This window comes from Microcaecilia unicolor, chromosome 12 (genome assembly GCF_901765095.1).
Source record: "Microcaecilia unicolor chromosome 12, aMicUni1.1, whole genome shotgun sequence".
Classification (NCBI taxonomy): domain Eukaryota; kingdom Metazoa; phylum Chordata; class Amphibia; order Gymnophiona; family Siphonopidae; genus Microcaecilia; species Microcaecilia unicolor.
In genome coordinates this window covers 9,691,689-9,713,881 of record NC_044042.1, presented here as the reverse complement: position 1 = coordinate 9,713,881, position 22,193 = coordinate 9,691,689, and the positions used below count along the sequence as shown (strand labels likewise).

At 45.8% G+C, this 22,193-nt stretch overlaps 1 protein-coding gene across 3 annotated transcripts in view; it reads right to left on the bottom strand.

The window, feature by feature from the left end:
• The window catches only part of TRAF3IP3 (TRAF3 interacting protein 3), a 56,749-nt gene that overhangs the window by 22,457 nt on the left and 12,099 nt on the right, over positions 1-22,193 (bottom strand). For all 3 annotated transcript variants that reach the window (XM_030221579.1, XM_030221578.1, XM_030221580.1), the window contains exons 4-7: positions 11,806-11,875; positions 10,959-10,983; positions 3,454-3,483; positions 819-914 (exon numbers count right to left, since the gene is read on the bottom strand). In XM_030221579.1, the coding sequence (XP_030077439.1) occupies positions 819-914; positions 3,454-3,483; positions 10,959-10,983; positions 11,806-11,875 (221 nt within the window). The remainder of the gene's footprint in view (positions 1-818; positions 915-3,453; positions 3,484-10,958; positions 10,984-11,805; positions 11,876-22,193) is intronic.

The following is a 22,193-nucleotide window of genomic DNA, read 5'->3' as shown; positions in this document are numbered from 1 at the left end:
TTGGAGAAGATATGTTGCCTCTAGCTGGCGCACGCCCCTTTTTCTCTGTCGCATCCCACATACTGGAAACAGGAAGTTGCATCAGCGGAGACGGGAGATGACAGAGAGCAGGGGCCTGTGCTGGCCAGAGGCAGCTTGTCTTCAATGCTGGAACCTACACAGCAGGGGCATAGCCAGACCTCACGGTGGAAGGGGGCCAGAGCCCGAGGTGTGGGGCAATTTTGGTCTGTCGCCGCCCTGCCGTTCCCCACCTACTGCTGCAGCAAATACCTTGGCTGGCGGGTCCCCAACCCCCACCAGCTGAAGCCTTGTCCCGCGCCGGTCTCCGGCCCTGCTCTTTCTTCCCCCTCGTGTCCTGTACACGCCTTTTAGTGAAACTCAAGGAGCATACAGGACATGAGTGGGAAGAAAGAGCAGGTCAGGCACTGCGGCGGCGCCAGAGACTGACACTGGACAAGGCTTCAGCTGGCAGGGTTTGGTGACCCCTGCCAGCAAACTCAGGGAGGGGGCCCAGGCCCCTGTGGCCCCACATAGCCACGCCCCTGCTACACAGATAAGGTTAGGCTGCCAAGGTGAGAGGCTGAGCCATGGGGAGAGGGGGAGAAGGATGGGAGAGAGAAAGATATGGGGAGCAACCACAAGTCAATGTGAATGAAGAGGGCATTATGTGTGAGAGCTGGAGAAGCGGCCCAAATGCATGTCACACGTCTATGCGTGTGACTTATGTCTGGACCATGGTCATTTCAGCTGTTTGGCTCACTGGCACTGGTTTTAACAAGCTCAAAGAGAACATGACACTGGAAACGGGAGCTTAGTACCTTCCATGACTTCTCTGCCGCCTGGACCAATACTGCGAGGAGCTCCTGCAGGACCACCAGCTTCTGTTTCAGTTTCCGCTCTCGATGAAGGGCTTCCTGCACAAGCCAGGGTTGCAATGGGTTAGTGTCTGCAAGGAAATTCCACCTTCATTCCTTAAATCATATGCAATCACATTCAGTTGAAGAGTTTACAATTGCACTCTCTCCTGCTCCCTCCTTGGAGAGGATTCTCTGCTATTACAGTCAGTGGTACGCAATCCAGCCTCGGAGACGCACCAAATCAGTCTCACAATGGATAGACACGAGAACAGAGGAGCCATTTCAAAAAAAATTATTGGAGGGGTAAGTGCAACCAAACTACCCCGCTCTCGCCACAGTGATGGAGTTTGCTCAATATTGGAGGTGCTTAGCACCCACAAAGCTGGCACCTATGCATGACAGAGATTTGCATACTCTGGGTCTATTAACATATGCAGTTGTATTTAATGTGTGTTTGCTGCAGATGTGCTGAAACCCAGCCCGGTTACATGTGCCTCCAGGACAGGGCTGGGAACACAAGCAGCTGTAACCTATTTATCACACCCAGGGCCAGTTTTAGATACGGTGGGGCCCCCGATGATCCCCCCTCACATCCCCCTCCCTCCTGATCTCCCCATTTCCATTGCTACTATACGGTCCAGGCATCACCCTTCTCCCCACCAAGGTCCGTCTCTCTCCCTTCCCCTCACCTTGCAATTTAAAAAATGTATTTCCCTTCTCAGAGGGGCCCCGTCGCAGCAGCCATCCTCACAAGCTGCCCCGAAGTTTTCCCGCTCTCTGCTGTGATCCGTCCAGGTGGAAACAGGAAATTGCATCGGCGGGGGGGGGGGGGGGCGGGGGGGGGGGCGGGGGGTCGGATTGCAGCAGAGAGAAAGCTTTGGGGCAGCCTCAGGCAGCTTGTGAGGCGGGGGTGCTGCTGCGCCGGGGCCCCTCTGAGAAGGGAAATAATTTTTTTAAGATGTTCAGGAAGGTGATGGGGAAGGAGGAGGCGACGGACTGTGGTGGGGAGAAAGGGGAGAGATGCCTGGACCGCAGGGTCTCCTGGATCTGTGGGGCCCAGGGCAGCTGCCCTATTTGCCCCCCCCCCCCCCCCCCCCCCAGTGCCGGCCCTGATCACAGCAGAAGATCCAAGTTCTGATCCCAATCTGTTCTGCTTCTTAGGTGACTATGAATGAGACAGCAGAAAATTATTAAAGAGACCTGGGGGGTGGGGGGGTAGTCAAGGTGCATTAGGGCTCTAAGGAAGGGCGGGAGGAAGTGTTATTTTAGCAGCCTGGGTGCATCAAGCTCAACCCTATAGCCTAATATGCTTGGGCTGCATCTTAAAGGGGCCACGGAGTTCTCCCTACTACCCTCTAATTATCACCCCCAACTCCCTAATAACACCTGAACCCCCCCACCCTGTAGAAGAACCCACCCCCTCAATCAGAAGCACCACCCTCACCACTCAAAAGCCCTACCTGCCAGATGATCCCCACCACCACCGACCCGCACGGACCTACTTTTACTAGTCCCCACTGATGTAGTGGTTCCCAGGCAAGATTGATCCCCAGTTCCTCGTACCCTTGCTCCCAGGATGCAGGACTAACACTCCTTGCAAGGAGGAGCCCAGGCAAGTATACTGATTTTTCCACTGTACTACTGCGATATTGCAAATTGGTAATTCAAGGTGTACTAAAAAGGTCACCTTTTACCTTACCTTGATAACTCCCCACTCCCTCTTCTGCTTTCCAAAAATACTAGGACTAGGGGGCATGCGATGAAGCTACAATGTAGTAAATTTAAAACGAATCGGAGAAACTTTTTCTTCACTCAATGTGTAATGAAACTCTGGAATTCGTTGCCAGAGAATGTGGTAAAGGCGGTTAGCTTAGCGGAGTTTAAAAAAAGGATTGGACAGCTTCCTAAAGGAAAAGTCCATAGACCGTTATTAAATGGACTTGGGGAAAATCCACTATTTCTGGGATAAGCAGTATAAAATGTTTTGTACATTTTTGGGATCTTGCCGGGTATTTGTGACCTGGATTGGCCACTGTTGGAAACAGGATGCTGGGCTCGATGGACCTTTGGTCTTTCCTAGTATGGCAATACTTATGTAAACAGCTTTTCAATACATCAAAGCAATGTATAAAAACAGCCTAATAAAACACAACAGTTACAGAGACTAGAGACATGGATGATAAAGGTGAAGAGAGAACCGTGGAAGAAGGAAAGAAAGCATTTTTTATTTTATTTTTTTTGCTTGGCAGATTCGTTTAACTCCTTGTTTCGAAAAGGAAATCGCAGGTAATAATAATTTAGTTTGATTGGTGTTCACAGAATTTATTATGCACTAATCCAGCTCACAGCAGCTCTCTGTGAATTACAGAATTAAAACAATGAATGCAAATTTATTTTCTGTTGATTTTATGTCATTCTATTCGAGAAGGTGCCTCCTGCAAATCATTATTTGCAGCCTGTTAAAAAACTAGTCATGAGGGTCACAAATACAACTGTATTGATATTATACATCACTTTGAGTGATTCCAGAACATCAGGACGGTGGTCTGTAAATAAATATAAATTAAGTGGAAAGTAATTAAGCATCGGGACTTACTTTGAGGTATTCAGAAAGCTGGAATATTTCCTAGAAAAAAAAATCAGAAGAAAGGGTGCATGAAACAAGAATGACATCTATTCACTTTTTGCACAGCGGAAACAGTTATATCTCACGGTGTGTCTGCAGTAGAGAATGACACGGGGACAGGGATCCGCGGTAACCGCAGGGATGAGGACGGGGCGGGGACTGATCCTGCAGGGACAGGGTGGGGATGGGGACAGAGCCCGTGAGGATGGGGACAAACTTTGTCCCCGTGTCTCTTTATACTGTGAAGCCTGGTAATGAACTGGACTGTTATTTATGTTTGATTGATGCAGACAACAATATTTTTATATTTTGGAAAAACAAGCAGATACGATGGTCACAGATAGCAAAATTTGCATGGTGGGGATCCTATACATCCTGCTACCAGCACATCTTCTAAGAAGACATCTTCTTAAACATTGCTTTTGACTCGTAACCACTTGTAACCACTCACCTCCACCTACCCTCCTCTCTTCCTTCCCGTTCACATTAATTGATTTGATTTGCTTACTTTATTTATTTATTTTTTTGTCTATTAGATTGTAAGCTCTTTGAGCAGGGACTGTCTTTCTTCTATGTTTGTGCAGCGCTGCGTACGCCTTGTAGCGCTATAGAAATGCTAAATAGTAGTAGTACCCCTCTCCTCAAGTCCCTTCACTGGCTCCCTATCCGTTTTCGCATCCTGTTCAAACTTCTTCTACTAACCTATAAATGTACTCACTCTGCTGCTCCCCAGTATCTCTCCACACTCGTCCTTCCCTACACCCCTTCCCGTGCACTCCGCTCCATGGATAAATCCTTCTTATCTGTTCCCTTCTCCACTGCTGCCAACTCCAGACTTCGCGCCTTCTGTCTCGCTGCACCCTACGCCTGGAATAAACTTCCTGAGCCCCTACATCTTGCCCCATCCTTGGCTACCTTTAAATCTAGACTGAAAGCCCACCTCTTTAACATTGCTTTTGACTCGTAACCACTCGCCTCCACCTACCCTCCTCTCCTCCTTCCTGTACACATTAATTGATTTGATTTGCTTACTTTCTTTTTTGTCTATTCCTGAGCCCCTACGTCTTGCCCCATCCTTGGCCACCTTTAAATCTAGACTGAAAGCCCACCTCTTTAACATTGCTTTTGACTCGTAACCACTCGCCTCCACCTACCCTCCTCTCCTCCTTCCTGTACACATTAATGGATTTGATTTGCTTACTTTATTTATTTTTTGTCTATTAGATTGTAAGCTCTTTGAGCAGGGACTGTCTTTCTTCTATGTTTGTGCAGCGCTGCGTACGCTTTGTAGCGCTATAGAAATGCTAAATAGTAGTAGTAGTAGAGGAGTAGCCTATTGGTTAGTGCAGTGCAGCTCCTTGTGACTCTGGGTAAGTCACTAAACCCTCCATTGCCCCTGGTACAAAATAAGCACCTGTATATACTATGTAAACCGCTTTGACTGTACCCACAGAAAGGCAGTATATGAAGTCCCATTTCCCTTTCCCCCTTTCCCTTATGACATCACAATATCAGAAGTGAGCCAAGTATCAGGCAATCAAGCCATTGTGACATCACTGATGAGGTTGGCTCTTATTGGTGGACTGAGCCTCCACCTACCCTCCTCTCCTTCCTGTACACATTAATTGATTTGCTTGCTTTATTATTATTGTCTATTAGATTGTAAGCTCTTTGAGCAGGGACTGTCTTTCTTCTATGTTTGTGCAGCGCTGCGTACGCCTTGTAGCGCTATAGAAATGCTAAATAGTAGTAGTAGTAGTCTCTTGTAATCAGAGGTGATATTGTGATGTCATAATGCCTCAGGCCACCAATAAGAGCCAACCTCATCAGTGATGTCACAATGGCTTGATTGTCCTATACTTGGCTCACTTTTATTACATAGCTCTTTGAGCAGGGACTGTCTTTCTTCTATGTTTGTGCAGCGCTGCGTACGCCTTGTAGCGCTATAGAAATGCTAAATAGTAGTAGTAGTTCTATTGCAGGAGGGACTATGGAAGACAAGAGAGCTAGACTGAATCCTGAGATTGTTGATGACTTTTTATTCATCCACAGATTAAAAAATCATAACAGTGCTTCATAGGGCAGATTTCTCCCCTCTAGGGCATACAGAACGGGTTGTATTTTGTACCCCTGGGCATTTTAACAGGGTGGATTAGAACCCTTAAAGACACAAATCACCACACAACCTCCTCACACAGCTAATTACACCTCCTACATCACCCTATTTAACACCCCCTTCTCTGTCTTCTAATATCTTCGTCCTACCACCCATAGACGGTCGGTAGCCCAACTGTTTGGGGAGGCTAAAGGGGGCGGAGCTTACCTCCATACGCTCCGTGGCAGCGATGTCAATGAAGAAAAAGACTACAGGCTCGCCGCCAGCTTCTCCCTTCTCTCTGCACACAGTGTCCCGCCCTCGCGGAAACAGGAAATGCATCACCGCAGAAGGCGGGACACTCTGTGCAGAGAGAAGGGAGAAGCTGGCGGCGAGCCTGTAGTGTCTTTTTCTTCAGTGACGTCGCTGCCACGGAAATAAAAGGTCAAAATGCGCGGGGCGGGGGGGGGGGGGCGGGCTGCATCACAAGCGGAAGTCCACGATTGGGCTGGGGAGGCTTAGCCTCCCCAAGCCTCTTATATGGGGCGCCTATGCTACCACCGAATATATCTAAGATCCTGTCATGACTATGTCATAATAACACTCTGTAAGCCACATTGAGCCTGCAAATAGGTGGGAAAATGTGGGGTGCAAATCCAATAAATAAATTCCTTGGGGTAGTAGAGGTCAGCTATTGTTGTGGTTGGTAGAGGGTGGTGGGAGGGTTTATTATAGTTGCTCATTGTTATTATTGTTTTCTATTTGTAATTTATGCACAACAGTTGCACAGTATATTGTTCCTGTTTGTAGTTTAATAAAGATTTAAATATAAAATCATAAGTGTTTGAGGTTTCTGCAGATGAGAACAGAGCCCGTGGGGACGGAGACAGAACCTACCAGGACGGGGACAGATTTTATCCCCATGTCATTCTCTAGTCGGCAGACCAAAGCGTGAGTTCATTTCATGTCAAGTGTCAATTAAGCCATGGTACTACTACTACTAACTAGCATTTCTAAAGCGCTACTAGGGTTACGCAGCGCTGTACAATTTAAACATAGAAGGACGGTCCCTGCTCAAAGAGCTTACAATCTAAAAGACAAGAGAACAATCTAGAGGACGAGTGAACAGTTAATCTGATAGGGTGGATAGATTGGGGCATTCTATATATCTCGAGCGGTTAGGCGCCGAAGGCAGCATTGAAGAGGTGAGTTTTAAGCAGAGATTTGAAGATGGGTAGGGAGGGGGCATGGCGTATGGGTAAAGGAAGATTGTTCCAGGCATAGGGTGAAGCAAGGCAGAATGAGCGGAGCCTGGAGTTGGCAGTGGTGGAGAAGGGTGTGTGCGGCTAAAATAAGATTTTGGAAATCATATCAGTATAGCCACTAAGGGCTCGATGCAATAAAGTGTGCGAGACTTTGCACAGAATTCACATGGCTTTAGCCGACAATTTTGCAGGGGTACATATGGAACAACAAGGGTTCGCGCAGGAGCTAAACCCATGCAAACCTTGCAATAGATGCCAGCCTGCAGCTTATCTAAAGTCATGGTAATGAGGCTATTAGATATTCTGCGCAAATGTGGAGAAGTGCACAGAAGACATAAGGCTGTAAAGGTGGTTAGCTTAGCAGGGCTTAAAAAAAAAGGTTTGGACGGTTTCCTAAAGGAAAAGTCCATAGACCATTATTAAAATGGACTGGGGGAAAATCCACTGCTTATTTCTGGGATATGCAGCGTAAAATGTTTTGAGCTTTTTGGGGATCTTGCCAGGTATTTGTGACTTGGGTTGGCCACTGTTGGACACAGGATGCTGGGCTTGATGGACCTTCGGTCTGTCCCAGTACGGCAACACTTATGTACTTGGGATTCTAAATGGAATGTTGCTACTCTTTGGGGTTCTATATGGAATGTTGCTACTCTTTGGGTTTCTGCCAGGTACTTGTGGCCTGGATTGATCACTGTTGGAAACAGGGTGCTGGGCTTGATGGACCTTCGGTGTGCCCCACTGTGGCAATACTTATGTAAAGACTGAGGAGGTGTGGAAGGGTTCATTCCTTCTGTTGTGACAACTGAGTAGCCAGTCCTTAAGTTTTGGTTTTTTTTTTTTTTTTTGGGGGGGGGGGGGGGGGAGCCCAAAGTGGGGGAAAGGGACAAAATTTTGCTCCATCCCCGTGCTCTCCACCTTGCCCTTGCCTGTTCTCCAGCCCACCCATCCCTCACAACCCCCAAATAACTGAGGCTGCTGGGGGGATCCCCAAACACTACCACCAAAGCGGTTCTCCACCACTATGGGCCACCACCACTGCCACAAAGCCCCCCCCCCACCCCCAATGCACATGCTCAGGTTCCTGAAAAATAAGCATGTACTGGGGAGAGGTAGCCATAGAAAGAGCCACGGACTACCAGGCTGCCGCTGGAGGACCTCTTCAGCTGGTGGGGCTTGGGGATCTCTGCCAGCCGTAGCTTGAGCCCAAAGTGAGGGGGCCCAAGCCCCCGAGACACCACTGGCTGGCTAGATCACTGTTCTGTGGTAGCTTTTCTGAGGATTTAATGCCTGTTTCTTGTTTTTGCTGCAAGCAGACAGGATCTGGGTTCAAAAAAAGAGCCAGAAGTGGAGGTACTGTGCTGGAAGACCTGGGCTGTTGAGAGCACATGGTTTTTGCATCAGTGAACAAAACTTTGATGTTATGCTTGTGTAGGAAGCTGTGTATTTTTTTTTTTTTTTTTTTGAGTGGAGGAGTGGCCTAGTGGTTAGGGTGGTGGACTTTGGTCCTGAGGAACTGAGTTCAATTCCCACTTCAGGCACAGGCAGCTCCTTGTGACTCTGGGCAAGTCACTTAACCCTCCATTGCCCCATGTAAGCTGAATTGAGCCTGCCATGAGTGGGAAAGCGCGGGGTACAAATGTAACAAAAAAAACAAAACTTTGATTTTATGCTTGCGTAGGAAGCTGTCTATTAAGCTGTCAGTGCAGAGTTAATGCAAGCTTAATGCCTCAGCCCCCTGAGGGATTTTTAAAAATAGAAATTCAAACTTTCTTGTCCCTGGTGGAAGGGAAAAGGGGACGGGGAGGGGGAAGGTGGCAAGGCATTGCTTCCAGAGGGAGCCTTTGTCTAGGCCTGGTTTCCCCATTTACATCCCAGTGCATTGTGGTAGCTGTAATTCTTGCTTCTTCCATTTGAAGTCAGTAGTGATGGGAGGGGATGTCACAAATCCCAAACAGGGACAGGGTTCATGTTTTCTTCTGGAACTGAGCCATTGGACTCTGTGCCAGGGTGACCTGGGTAGGAGCCTAATCTGAATGCCCATCACTCAGAACCAACAACAATCCATGAATGAACAGCTAAACGCTGAACTGAAGTTTGGCAGGTCTGGCAAGTTGTGTGAGGAGGAGGAGGAAGATAGGCATGATAGCATTTAGTTCCACAGTGTAACCTTTTACATCCTTCTCTGGCTTTTGTGTTCTGTTCTTTCATCCTTCCTCCTCCCCACCAAAACCAGTGCAAGAGTGAATGGCACCCTAGGTCCCTAGCCAAAACCTTGAGCTTTACACCCCTGTCAATCAAGGCATTTCCTTCACGGACTCCTATGTCATGATTACCCTGTGCCCTTCACCAAGGTTAAACCATAAATTCATCTTCTCTGGCTACCTTGCTGCGGTCCAAGTGCATCCTTCCCTTCCACTAAATCTGGTGTGCTCTTTTCATCCCCAGTGGCGTACCAAGGTGGGGGCGGTCTGCCCCAGGTGCACGCCGCTGGGGGTGCCGCGGCGCACGCCTGCTCCGAGTTCGCTAAACTTCTTTGCTCGTTTGCTGCAGCTCCCAGGCTCTGCCCCCGGAACAGGTTACTTCCTGTTCCGGGGCAGAGGGAGCTGCAGCGAGCAAGCAAAGAAGTTTAGCGAACTCGGAGCAGGCGCATGCCGCGGCACCCCCCCCCCCCCCCCAGCGGCGTGCACCCGGGGGGTGTCATTTCGCCAGTGGGGGGGCGCGCTGCACCCGGTGGGGGCGCACCGGAGCTCCGCCCCAGGTGCCATCCAGGCAAGGAACGCCACTGTTCATCCCTCCCCCTATTATAGTTATTAATTTTAGCTTGCTATCCATAAGAACATAAGAATAGCCATACTGGGTCTAACCAATGGTCCATCAAGCCCAGTATCCTGCTTCCAACAGTGGCACATCCAGGTCACAAGTACCTGGCAGAAACCCAATTAGTAGCAACATTCCAGAACCTCAAATAGTAACAACATTCCATATAGAATCTCAAATAATACCAACATTCCATGCTACCAATCCCAGGGCCAGCAGTGACTTTTCCCCATGTCCATCTTAATAACAGACTATGGACTTTTCCTTCAGGAACTTGGCCAAACCTTTTCTAAACCCAGATATGCTAACCGCTGTTTCCACATCCCCCAGATTCTGTATATGGTGCCAAATATGGGTGCACTGCCGAGATGTGCACGCAAATCAATTGGTTAATGAGCTCTTGACCATCATTAATTGGGTGGGTGCCAACAACCAATTAATGTTAATTTGCACGTGCATCTGGCCGTGCGCTATTCTATAAAGCAGGGTGCCTAACTTCCATAGCGTCTATCCCTAAAGGTGAGTGGCCATGGGAAGGGCACAGGTGTGTCAGGAGCATTCCAAAAAGTTACAGACATAGTTATAGAATACTAGGTAAGTGCGCCAAACTTGAACGCCGGCGTTTACACCAGGTGCTAGGTTAGGTGCAGGAATCAGCACTACGGGCAATCCTCTCATGGGTATACGTTCTGTGACTGGCATAACTGCTGACACTTAAATTATCGGCATGTATTTTACGTGCTACACTAGTATTCATAGGCGTCTACTTTCCTTTGTTGAATGGGCGCCCTCTAGGTGCCAAATATAGTATTACTCTCAAAGGATTAGATTCTATAAATGGCACTGAGAAATCGTCACTGAAAAATTTAAGCACTATTCTAGAAAGGATCTGCGTCCTGTATATAATAGCGGCTAGGCGCATAAACAGGTGTAAATGCCAGCACCCGATCGGGTCTATTCTGTAACAATGCCTCTTTGAATTTCCATGCCTTAGAATTTCCACACGCATCATCGTAGAAGCCTTGGTCCATTCACTAAAACTGAGCATGCACGACGGGGCAGGAAAGCAGGGCACACAGCGTGCTGCTGAGCATCACCACAGGAAGGCTTCTGCTGGCAGCGCTTGGGGACCCCCGCCAGCCCAGGTATGTGGGGTTGCGGTGGGGGCAGAGAGTGGAGGGCACAATAACCGCCCCCCCCCCGGTTAGTCTCTGGGTTTGTTTTAACTGTTTATTGCTACTACCCAGGAGGTGGCTGTGTAAAAGGCTCTTCTTTCACCACCTGATTCTTTGTCTTACCTTATCCAGTACTGCAGTTCCAGAGCTGAAACAAAACAGAAAGGCCATTCTTGAATTATGATTCATTATGTTTGGAAAAGTTTGTTTCTGAGCACGCTAGGATGGCTAACACAGTCAATAGGAAGCAGGGTGGGTGGATAAGTCCTGTGTAATTATTTAGGTAGTATATGCATGGATTTAATATCCAATATTCTTCCTTACGTTGCCTTAAATATTCTGGTGGATTTCTCCTAGATGTGGGCTTGGGCTATTATGTTTTCTTCTATTGATAGCTTTTGCCGGAAGATGTGGTAACAGCGGTTACTGTATCTGGGTTTAAAAAAGGTTTGGACAAATTCCTGGAGGAAAAGTCCATAGTCTGCTATTAAGACAGACATGGGAAGCAACCGCTTGCCCTGAGAATTGGTAGCACGGAATCTTGCTACTCTTTGGGATTCTACATGGAATGTTGCTGCTATTTGAGATTCTACATGGAATCTTGCCACGATTTGGGATTTTGCCAGGTACTTGTGACCTGGCTTGGCCACTGTTTGGGAAACAGGATACTGGGCTAGATGGACCATTGGTCTGACCCAGTATGGCTACTCTTATGTTCTAAGGTTGAATTCTGCAGTGACCCAGGACAGCTAACATTTGAGTTAGGCCTGTGAAAACTGAAGGCTTCCTGGGGCCCAGCTGGCTAGCAGAACCATTCTGGGGTGGAAGGGGGTGAGCCAGGGGGAGGTGAAGGAGTAGGAAGTGTGTTTGTGTGTGCATATATGCACTTAAAGGGAAGAATACAGAACCTATTCGTAGCCAAGAGACAATAATACAAAATTTTAAAAAAGATTTAAAACTAGATACGTACTCCGTTTGCTGACTTGAGTTTCTCATGACACGAATCCCACTCAGACTGGACTCATTTAATGTCTGAGTACCTGTAGAATGCAAGTTGAAAACCAGTCAATATCAAGCAATATTTTACGGTTCATGTATTACCTTCCTAGAGAAATAAAAGGCGTTCACGCCATGCAGAATTATCCACAACTATATTTCTAAAGTCTTTAACATATTACTTAAATGTTGAGAGAGGGCAGGAAACGTAACATATGGGAGAAATCTGAGGAACCCAGCTTATAAGACAAGGATGTCCCACTTCAGCTAGGGGAGCTGCACGGGGACGGGCCTCCCGAGTCACTGATATGCTATTTATTTTGGATACCTAGGATTCATAAATTCACCACAAACTAGAATTCACGTGTGCAAATCTCTTCAGGAATATTCATGATAGCAGTCCAGAAAATGAGACCCGTTTGCTGAAACCTGAGCACCAGTCCTTGCAGCCAAAAAACAGCCAGTCGGCACCCCAAGAAATGGAAAATTTCATCACCAAATTTACAAGGATTGATGTCCCCTCTTCCCCCTCAAAATAAATGCCCCGATCTGTGCCTATCTGCAGAAGGCACTTGTGTGGTCTTGGAAATCCATTCGACATCATCATGTCTGGATAATTCTTATGCTGAACCACAGGAGAACATCAAAGCCAGCTAGAATCCCAAATCTTAGTAATTTAGCGTTAGTTCTCAGCGAATGGCATTTAGTAACCATAAAACCAGCCGTTATAGACTCTAGTGGCATCCACGAGTGACACGTTTCATCTAGTTTACCAACGGTCTTTATAAGGACCAGTTCCTGCTCATTTTCAAAGATGCGTCTATGGAAATCTATGCAAATTGTTGAGAATTTTCATTAAGACTCCTGAGGCAGGCATGTAGGTGCTGATTCACGGTACGGTGTCAAGTCATCACCAAATAAAATTTTTCAACAACACATGGAGTGTCCTTGGCCTGTTTTGAAGAGCTGATCCTGTTCCCACTCTTAGTCTAATAGACTCGGAAAAAGCCAGAAGGTGTCCGAGTCGCACAAACACAGAAGAAACTAGGGCCCAGATGCATTAAAGACATTGGTAATTCCCGTTCCCTACCGATTCCATAGCGAATCGGTAGGGAACGGGAATGCATCAACGATAGGGAATGCAAATGAGCTACTCGTTGTAGCTCACTTGCATTCTCTAGTCCTTCGGTACCTGAGTCAGAGAATCGGGACGTCCGTTTAGATTAGGCTCCTCTTCCTGGTCTCTTCAGCCAATCAAAGCGGGCTTAGCTGGCTGTTGTCAGCGAAACGCGCTCTGATTGGCTGAAGAGACCAGGAAGAGGAGCCTAATCTAAAGGGACGTCCCGATTCTCCGGCAACCAGGAAAATAGAAAAATTTCGCTGTGGAGGGGTAAGTGGGGTGGCGAAGACTAATCAATAGAAGGGGGGGAAAAAAACACGAGCGCCGGCAGAGCAAAAAACTGCGAAAAAAAAGTCTCTCACAAGCGCAGGGAGAGTACGTCCTTAAAGGACGCTCCTCACATGCGCTCCCTGCTTTTTTTTTTTTTCTTTTTTACCTTTTTTGGGGGCCCTTTTTCTTTCCGATTCCCTCACAGGAGCCCTAACAAGAGGTCAGACATCTCGTTAGGGTTCTTACGGTAAGGGAATCGGAAAAACGGTAGTGCATCTGATTATAATGGGCTGCAACGGTACTGCAGCTCATTATAATAGCTTTTCAATCATTTGCATTCCGTTTTCGTTGCCTGCTACCGTGGCAGGGAAAATGCCCTTAGTGCATGCCCAGGGTGAACTACTTGCATTTTAAACTGGCTGGAACCAGTTTAAAACGCAAGTTGTGGGCTCGTTAGGTTTTGTGTATCTGGGCCTAGGTTCCTACTGTGTGATAAACAAATGAAGAAAAACAAGGTGATTGCAACAGAACAGTACGCATTCTTATACGCGTGCAAGAAATCAAAGGAGCTGATGCATCAAACAAGTTGATACGGGGCATGGAACCTCCTACAGCGCCCAGCTGCTTCAAGTCCGCGCCTCACCATTGAATGTATTTTCATGTGCAGGGGACTCCTCGGTCCTTAACAAACACAGAGGCCCTTTTACAAAGCGTCGGTAGACCCAACACGGGCTTACCGCATGCTAAGCCGGAATTACCACCAGATGACTTGTTGGATGCGCTTTTGTTTAACATACTTGCCAGCTGGACCCTGACGCAGTTTTTATGAAATGCTGGCTACCGTTGGCACGGGGGGCAAGTCATCATTTTTCTGACATCCAACTGAAGTTGCTTTAGAGCTCTAAAGATAAGTTGCTCTATTAAATTCTATTAATTCTTATAAAAACATTCAAAATTAATCTTGAGTAGTTTTGAGCACTACCGAGCATCAGACCGAGCTCTTGGAAGGCTTTTGCCAATGATGAAGACCTGATGAAGACCGCTCTTTGTAACCCAGAAGGGTTTGTAAACCAGTAGGGTTTGAGCGTCTTTGAGGCTTTTCCTTCCTTTAACTTTACCCTACCGATCCAACACAACGAAACCAAAGCACGCAATGGCATAACTCTTCCGCTCTACGATTCTCTAATGTATCTGTTCCATATGAACCTTTTTTACCATAACATCACTTTGTATTTGTTCATACCGAAGTCTGAGAATGCCCCTCCGGTGCTATGTAAGCCACATTGAGCCTGCAAATAAGTGGGAAAATGTGGGATACAAATGTAACAAATAAATTTTATTTATTTGTTGCATTTGCATCCCACATTTTCCCACCAATTTGCAGGCTCAATGTGGCTTACATTATGCCGTAATGGCGATCGCCATTTCCGGATAGAGAATTACAAGTAGTAACATAGTAGATGACGGCAGAAAAAGACCTGCACGGTCCATCCAGTCTGCCCAACAAGATAACTCATATTTGCTGCTTTTTGTGTATACCCTACTTTGATTTGTACCTGTGCTCTTCAGGGCACAGACCGTATAAGTCTGCCCAGCACTATCCCCGCCTCCCAACCACCGGCTCTGGCACAGACCGTATAAGTCTGCCCAGCACTATCCTCACCTCCCAACCACCAGCCCTGCCTCCCAACCACCGGCTCTGGCACAGACTGTACAAGTCTGTCCAGCACTATCCCCGCCTCCCAACCACCAGCCCCGCCTCCCAACCACCGGCTCTGGCACAGACCGTATAAGTCTGCCCAGCACTATCCCCGCCTCCCAACCACCAGCCCCGCCTCCCAACCACCGGCTCTGGCACAGACTGTATAAGTCTGCCCAGCACTATCCCCGCCTCCCAACCACCAGCCCCGCCTCCCACCACCGGCTCTGTCACAGACCGTATAAGTCTGCCCAGCACTATCCCTGCCTCCCACCACCGGCTCTGTCACAGACTGTATAAGTCTGCCCAGCACTATCCCCGCCTCCCAACCACCAGCCCCGCTTCCCACCACCGGCTCTGGCACAGACCGTATAAGTCTGCCCAGCACTATACCCGCCTCCCAACCACCAGCTCCGCCTCCCGATCTTGACTAAGCTCCTGAGGATCCATTCCTTCGGCACAGGATTCCTTTATGCTTATCCCACGCATGTTTAAATTCCGTTACCGTTTTCATTTCCACCACCTCCCGCGGGAGGGCATTCCAAGCATCCACTACTCTCTCCGTGAAAAAATACTTCCTGACATTTTTCTTGAGTCTGCCCCCCTTCAATCTCATTTCATGTCCTCTCGTTCTACCATCTTCCCATCTCCGGAAAAGGTTCATTTGCGGATTAATACCTTTCAAATAGTATTGCATTAAGGCGCATAAATGGTATAGTAAAATACAAAGTGGTATTGCCTTGAAGTTCCTGAGTGATAGAATGAATTATAAAATAAGTTAGATAATCAGCTATAGAAAGTTCATTTCGGCATGAGAAATAAAGTGATAGTGCGTATTGCGTAACTTTCAGTAGTAGCAACGAAGGTTATCAGTGTAAAGAGTTCAGTTTCGTCTAGTTCATGTAGAGTCTAGTTATCTAAATATCATATTAAAGGTTATATTTTCCTGGAGTAGACTCTGACCACAATGTTTCCTCAGACTCTGCTGACTTTCTGTGCCAGCAACATCTAATCTACAGAGAAAAATGTTTTGTTTTCTACTTGTAACTTGTGATTTTATATTTTGAGACTATGCTCCACCTACTGGTGTCCCAAGGAACTAACAATGCATTCTTTGACTTTTCTTTCTAATGATCCTGTGCTAAGATTTAACTACTAGGCATTACTCGTATCTCATCTCTATTTATTAAGTCCTGTAGGTTGAGTGAAAACTGCTAATCCAATTCCTGATCTACCGCCTCTATTCCAGTTTGGTACTTCTGCTACAACTGACCTCTGGCAAGAAAAAGAAGTGCTAACTTCTCCAATGAGAATTTTCTTTTGTCCAAATGATGTCATTAATTTAGATCTTCTTGGTTATGCTCTTCAATATTCTGCTGTATTAAATATTTTTGCAGGCTCATCTTTTCCAGAACCTACATGGCACTTTACGTATGAGCTCTCTGTTACAACAGACTGCGACCGTGATTCCAGAAGATACTTCCATCACCTGGACTAGTTATGAATTTAAAATTTCTGCACATTAGTCTTCTGCTTTGACTATGACTATTTCCTAAGCTACCCTTCTTTCTGAAGAATCTAACTCGTAAGTCCTGCTGGCCTCCTGCAGCTGAGGGCCCAACCCTTGGTGAATGGTAGTCATCACAGGTGAAGATTTCATACCTACTGGCGATAGATTGCAACGCATTGCCCGTGCCTTTTGACTATTTTTGTTCACCATATTCCTGACCCTCCATACATCAATAACTCGAACAATTAATTTTTATTGTTGTTTTTTTTTGTACTCTTTTCTTTTGTTCCATATACTTAACTATTGTTATTTGATCATCTCTTCGTAGTAATTACCAATCTGTCTTGCACACTATGCAAGCCAGAAGTGGGGATACATTCTGCAAATCCCAATTCCTAGTATTAAGACTGTCACTTCTACTGATTCCTTGCCCAAGTTGCTGTGAAAATCCAGCCCTGTTAGATCTTCCAGATCTCCGTCCAGATTCTTCAGCGCTTCCACCGCCTCAACCATGATCGATGAAAGAGAATTCAGAACTGATACTTCATTTGAGATTTACAGTTGCTGTTTATGGACATTATAGACTCATATTTTGTTTTATTTTCAGTTTAGCAGTAATCCTGTCTATATATTGAAAAGGTTTTATTTTTATTTTCCTATTATTTCCTTTATTGTTCTAATTGTTTTTCTAAGAGTTTCCCCGTTATTTCTGTTTATGTAATTTAAATACCTACAACCTGCAATCAGAGTACTAACCATATATTTGTTGAGCCCATAACAATGCTTAATCAAAACCACTGTTCCTTCCCAAGACCACTGAGACAGATACATTAGATTATCTCCCCATGCACTATGCTACAGATACAATAGAAGCCATAGAAAGACCTGAAAGTGTTTATTAGTACGATCCACCTGAAATTGCTATTACCCACATACCGATACTTCATGAGATTTTGTAGATGAACTCATGAATTTGTCCCATTCATAAAACCTTTCTCACTACAGGTTTGAGTAAGTCTCAAGAGAGATGACATCAGGATTAAGGCCCAAGGGATTGGGTAATATAAAGGGAATTCCATATGCCCAAATAATATATCACCTGAGAATGAAGTTTCCTATCTCGCACCATACCTTCTAGCAATTTGTAAGACCAAAACTCGCCCCCTCGTTTGATAGCTTACCACCTTCTGGAATGGATGATGACAAGCTTGACGAGCTGTGTGTCACCCTTCCCCAGAGGGGGTGACAAGTGGGGAATGTATAATTATGGTACAGCTAGAGACCCCCCCACTGGAATGGTGGCGGGCCCAGTCACAGAGCTCAGGCTATTACAGACCTTGGCTGAGTCAGAAATCTGATGGCTGACACAACTGGGAGCTTACTGGAAAAGTATGGCCTACTTTGTAGCCCAGATTGAGGCCTAAATAAGCTAAATTAGGAAAAGTTAATAGATATGGAAACAAAATGGAGGATTTCAACACAAAATGGAAGCTGTATCTGTAACAAAGTGGAATTTTCTCTCTAATGTAAGTTAGAAAAACAAGTTGAGCAATGAGTGAGTCATGCCAGGTGCAGAGAAAATAGGGAACTAGCTGTTCAAGAGAGGAGGGAGACTTTCCTGTGAGCAGGGTCTTGCTTAAGATTTGTGGTCACGTGAGCTAAAGACAAAACCATGTTAGTAAGATAGAAGCTACTCATTAGCATGAGCTAATCAGTGACAACCATGACATTAGCATAGATCCAATCAGTTATATCTACTGTCATATTACCCATATCCTGAGGGCACCTATAAAAATCAGGGTTTTTCCTGGTTTAAGCTAGAGAGAAAAGGGTTGGCACTCTCTCTCCAAGGGAAACCAATGTGTCCAGCAGAATTGACAAATTACCTAATTGCTTTCCCTTGTAAAACCTCTAATTGGTAAAAGAAATTATAAAAGAGTAGGAAATAATTAACACCTGTTTGCAGCTTATCATATTCCTATAATTAATTGATTGTACATGCCTGTTGCCAATCACTGATTTGACTTATACCTTGGCAAATAAACTCCTCATTCCAAATGATGATTTGTGGGCTTCACTTAATGATGAAAGGCTGTAAGTATAAATGCTTTTGCTATATCAGGCTATCATTCGCTGCATTGTATAACTTGTAACCTAAATCCAGTTTGTCATAAGGCTGGTATCTATTCCTTGCCAGTGCTGAGAGGCGGACTAATGCGGGTCCCTTAGATCTAACGTCTCTCTCAGTGGCAATTCCTTTTAGAACTGCACAACTCCCTGATTACCCCAGTACTAGTGCTATTTAGAGATGGAGTCAGATTTAAGGTCACTCCAGCCTTCTTGGGGGGCTCGGGACCCCTCAATTATCAACAAGTAGTAGCAACGAAGGTTATCAGTGTAAAGAGTTCAGTTTCGTCTAGTTCATGTAGAGTCTAGTTACAGTGGTGGAAATAAGTATTTGATCCCTTGCTGATTTTGTAAGTTTGCCCACTGACAAAGACATGAGCAGCCCATAATTGAAGGGTAGGTTATTGGTAACAGTGAGAGATAGCACATCACAAATTAAATCCGGAAAATCACATTGTGGAAAGTATATGAATTTATTTGCATTCTGCAGAGGGAAATAAGTATTTGATCCCCCACCAACCAGTAAGAGATCTGGCCCCTACAGACCAGGTAGATGCTCCAAATCAACTCGTTACCTGCATGACAGACAGCTGTCGGCAATGGTCACCTGTATGAAAGACACCTGTCCACAGACTCAGTGAATCAGTCAGACTCTAACCTCTACAAAATGGCCAAGAGCAAGGAGCTGTCTAAGGATGTCAGGGACAAGATCATACACCTGCACAAGGCTGGAATGGGCTACAAAACCATCAGTAAGACGCTGGGCGAGAAGGAGACAACTGTTGGTGCCATAGTAAGAAAATGGAAGACGTACAAAATGACTGTCAATCGATAAAGATCTGGGGCTCCACGCAAAATCTCACCTCGTGGGGTATCCTTGATCATGAGGAAGGTTAGAAATCAGCCTACAACTACAAGGGGGGAACTTGTCAATGATCTCAAGGCAGCTGGGACCACTGTCACCACAAAAACCATTGGTAACACATTACGACATAACGGATTGCAATCCTGCAGTGCCCGCAAGGTCCCCCTGCTCCGGAAGGCACATGTGACGGCCCGTCTGAAGTTTGCCAGTGAACACCTGGATGATGCCGAGAGTGATTGGGAGAAGGTGCTGTGGTCAGATGAGACAAAAATTGAGCTCTTTGGCATGAACTCAACTCGCCATGTTTGGAGGAAGAGAAATGCTGCCTATGACCCAAAGAACACCGTCCCCACTGTCAAGCATGGAGGTGGAAATGTTATGTTTTGGGGGTGTTTCTCTGCTAAGGGCACAGGACTACTTCACCGCATCAATGGGAGAATGGATGGGGCCATGTACCGTACAATTCTGAGTGACAACCTCCTTCCCTCCGCCAGGGCCTTAAAAATGGGTCGTGGCTGGGTCTTCCAGCACGACAATGACCCAAAACATACAGCCAAGGCAACAAAGGAGTGGCTCAGGAAGAAGCACATTAGGGTCATGGAGTGGCCTAGCCAGTCACCAGACCTTAATCCCATTGAAAACTTATGGAGGGAGCTGAAGCTGCGAGTTGCCAAGCGACAGCCCAGAACTCTTAATGATTTAGAGATGATCTGCAAAGAGGAGTGGACCAAAATTCCTCCTGACATGTGTGCAAACCTCATCATCAACTACAGAAGACGTCTGACCGCTGTGCTTGCCAACAAGGGTTTTGCCACCAAGTATTAGGTCTTGTTTGCCAGAGGGATTAAATACTTATTTCCCTCTGCAGAATGCAAATAAATTCATATACTTTCCACAATGTGATTTTCCGGATTTAATTTGTGATGTGCTATCTCTCACTGTTACCAATAACCTACCCTTCAATTATGGGCTGCTCATGTCTTTGTCAGTGGGCAAACTTACAAAATCAGCAAGGGATCAAATACTTATTTCCACCACTGTATCTAGTATTTAGGATGGATCATTATGGTATGCCTTCTTGAACAAGTTGGTTTTCAGTAGTTTTCGGAAGATTGTTAGGTCATGCACAGTTTTTATGGCCTTTGGTAGTGCGTTCCATAGTTGCGCACTTATGTAGGAGAAACTGGATGCATATGTGGATTTATATTTAAGTCCTTTACAGCTGGGGTAGTGGAGATTCAAGAATGTGCGTGCTGATCTTTTTGTCTTTCTAGTTGGCAGGGCTATGAGGTCTGTCATGTGGGTCGGGGCTTCACCGTGAATGATTTTGTGGACCAGGGTGCAAACTTTGAACCCAATTCGTTGTTTTAGTGGGAGCCAGTGTAGTTTTTCTCTTAGGGGTTTGGCGTTTTCGTATTTCGTTTTTCCAAATATGAGTCTGGCTGCTGTGTTTTGGGCAGTTTGGAGTTTCTTAAGGATTTGTTCTTTGCATCCGGCATAGATTGCATTGCAGTAATCTAGGTGGCTTAGCACCATTGATTGTACCAGGCTGCGGAATATTTCCCTTGGGAAGAAAGGTTTTATTCTTTTGAGTTCCCACATTGAGTGGAACATTTTCTTTGCTGTATTTTTTGCATGGCTTTGAGTGTGAGATGTCGGTCAATTTTTCATTTGTTCGTATTTCTTAGTTATTTTTGTGGATTGCTTCTATATCATAGCTGTTGCATGTGTGATTCCACCCCCCCCCCCCCCCCCCTCTTCAGTTTCTGTAGTTGATAATAACCAGACAGTGCTGCAGCAGACAGATCAGTATCCGATGGTACTGCTCAGTTAAGTGTTGCTAATCAGTGGCCAGGGTGTTCAGCGTCATTTAGCTGCTGGAGCCTCTGCTGCCCGGTTAAATGGTTTTCAATATCTGGCCCATAAAATATTATTATTGGACAATTTTTGGCTCTATAAAAAATGTAATATGCGCATAAAAATTGGGCAAGTGATTGAATTTGTACTTTGAGGTTTGGACTTAATGGTGGGTCTCTTCCCATATAAAGTCAAAATAGGTGGTTATGGGATTTCCTAAGTTCTGTTGCCCTTTATCACACACACGTTTTTTGGTTTTATGGAACCACTAATAGACTTACAGTGACAGAACTAGTCTCTGTGGATTTATTTTGGTTTATGGATGCCAGTCTTTTTTTTTTTTACTAACCATGATGACTATCTTTGGATACTAAAGAGTCACCCAATCATCTTCTCGGTCCTTGAAGCCGCCAACCCCATTAATAGCAATGCAATACACAGCTTCATGTCTGAACATTATTTTTCTTATTAATATATTTTCATGTTCAAATAACGCAGAAAACAGGAAACAAGAACAGGAGCATTGCCATACTGGGACAGACGAAAGGTCCATCAAGCCCAGTATCCTGTTTCCAGCTGTGGCCAATCCAGGTCACAAGTACCTCTCACAAGATCCCAAAAGAGTAAAACATTTTATGCTGCTTATCCTAGAAATAAGCAGTGGATTTTCCCAAGCTTATGGCCTTTTCTTTTAGGAAATTATCCAAATCTTTTTTTTTTAAACCCTGCTAAGCTAACTCCTTTTACCACATTCTCTGGCAACGAATTTAAGCCCAGATCAACAGGGACATAGAGGGGCCCTTTTACGAAGCCAATCCGGAACTACTGCCGGGCTACCTCAAACGCCTGATGGTAGTTCCCACCCCTAGCGCTTGCCATTTCTAGCGCTACAAAATCTTTGTAGCGTCAGAATT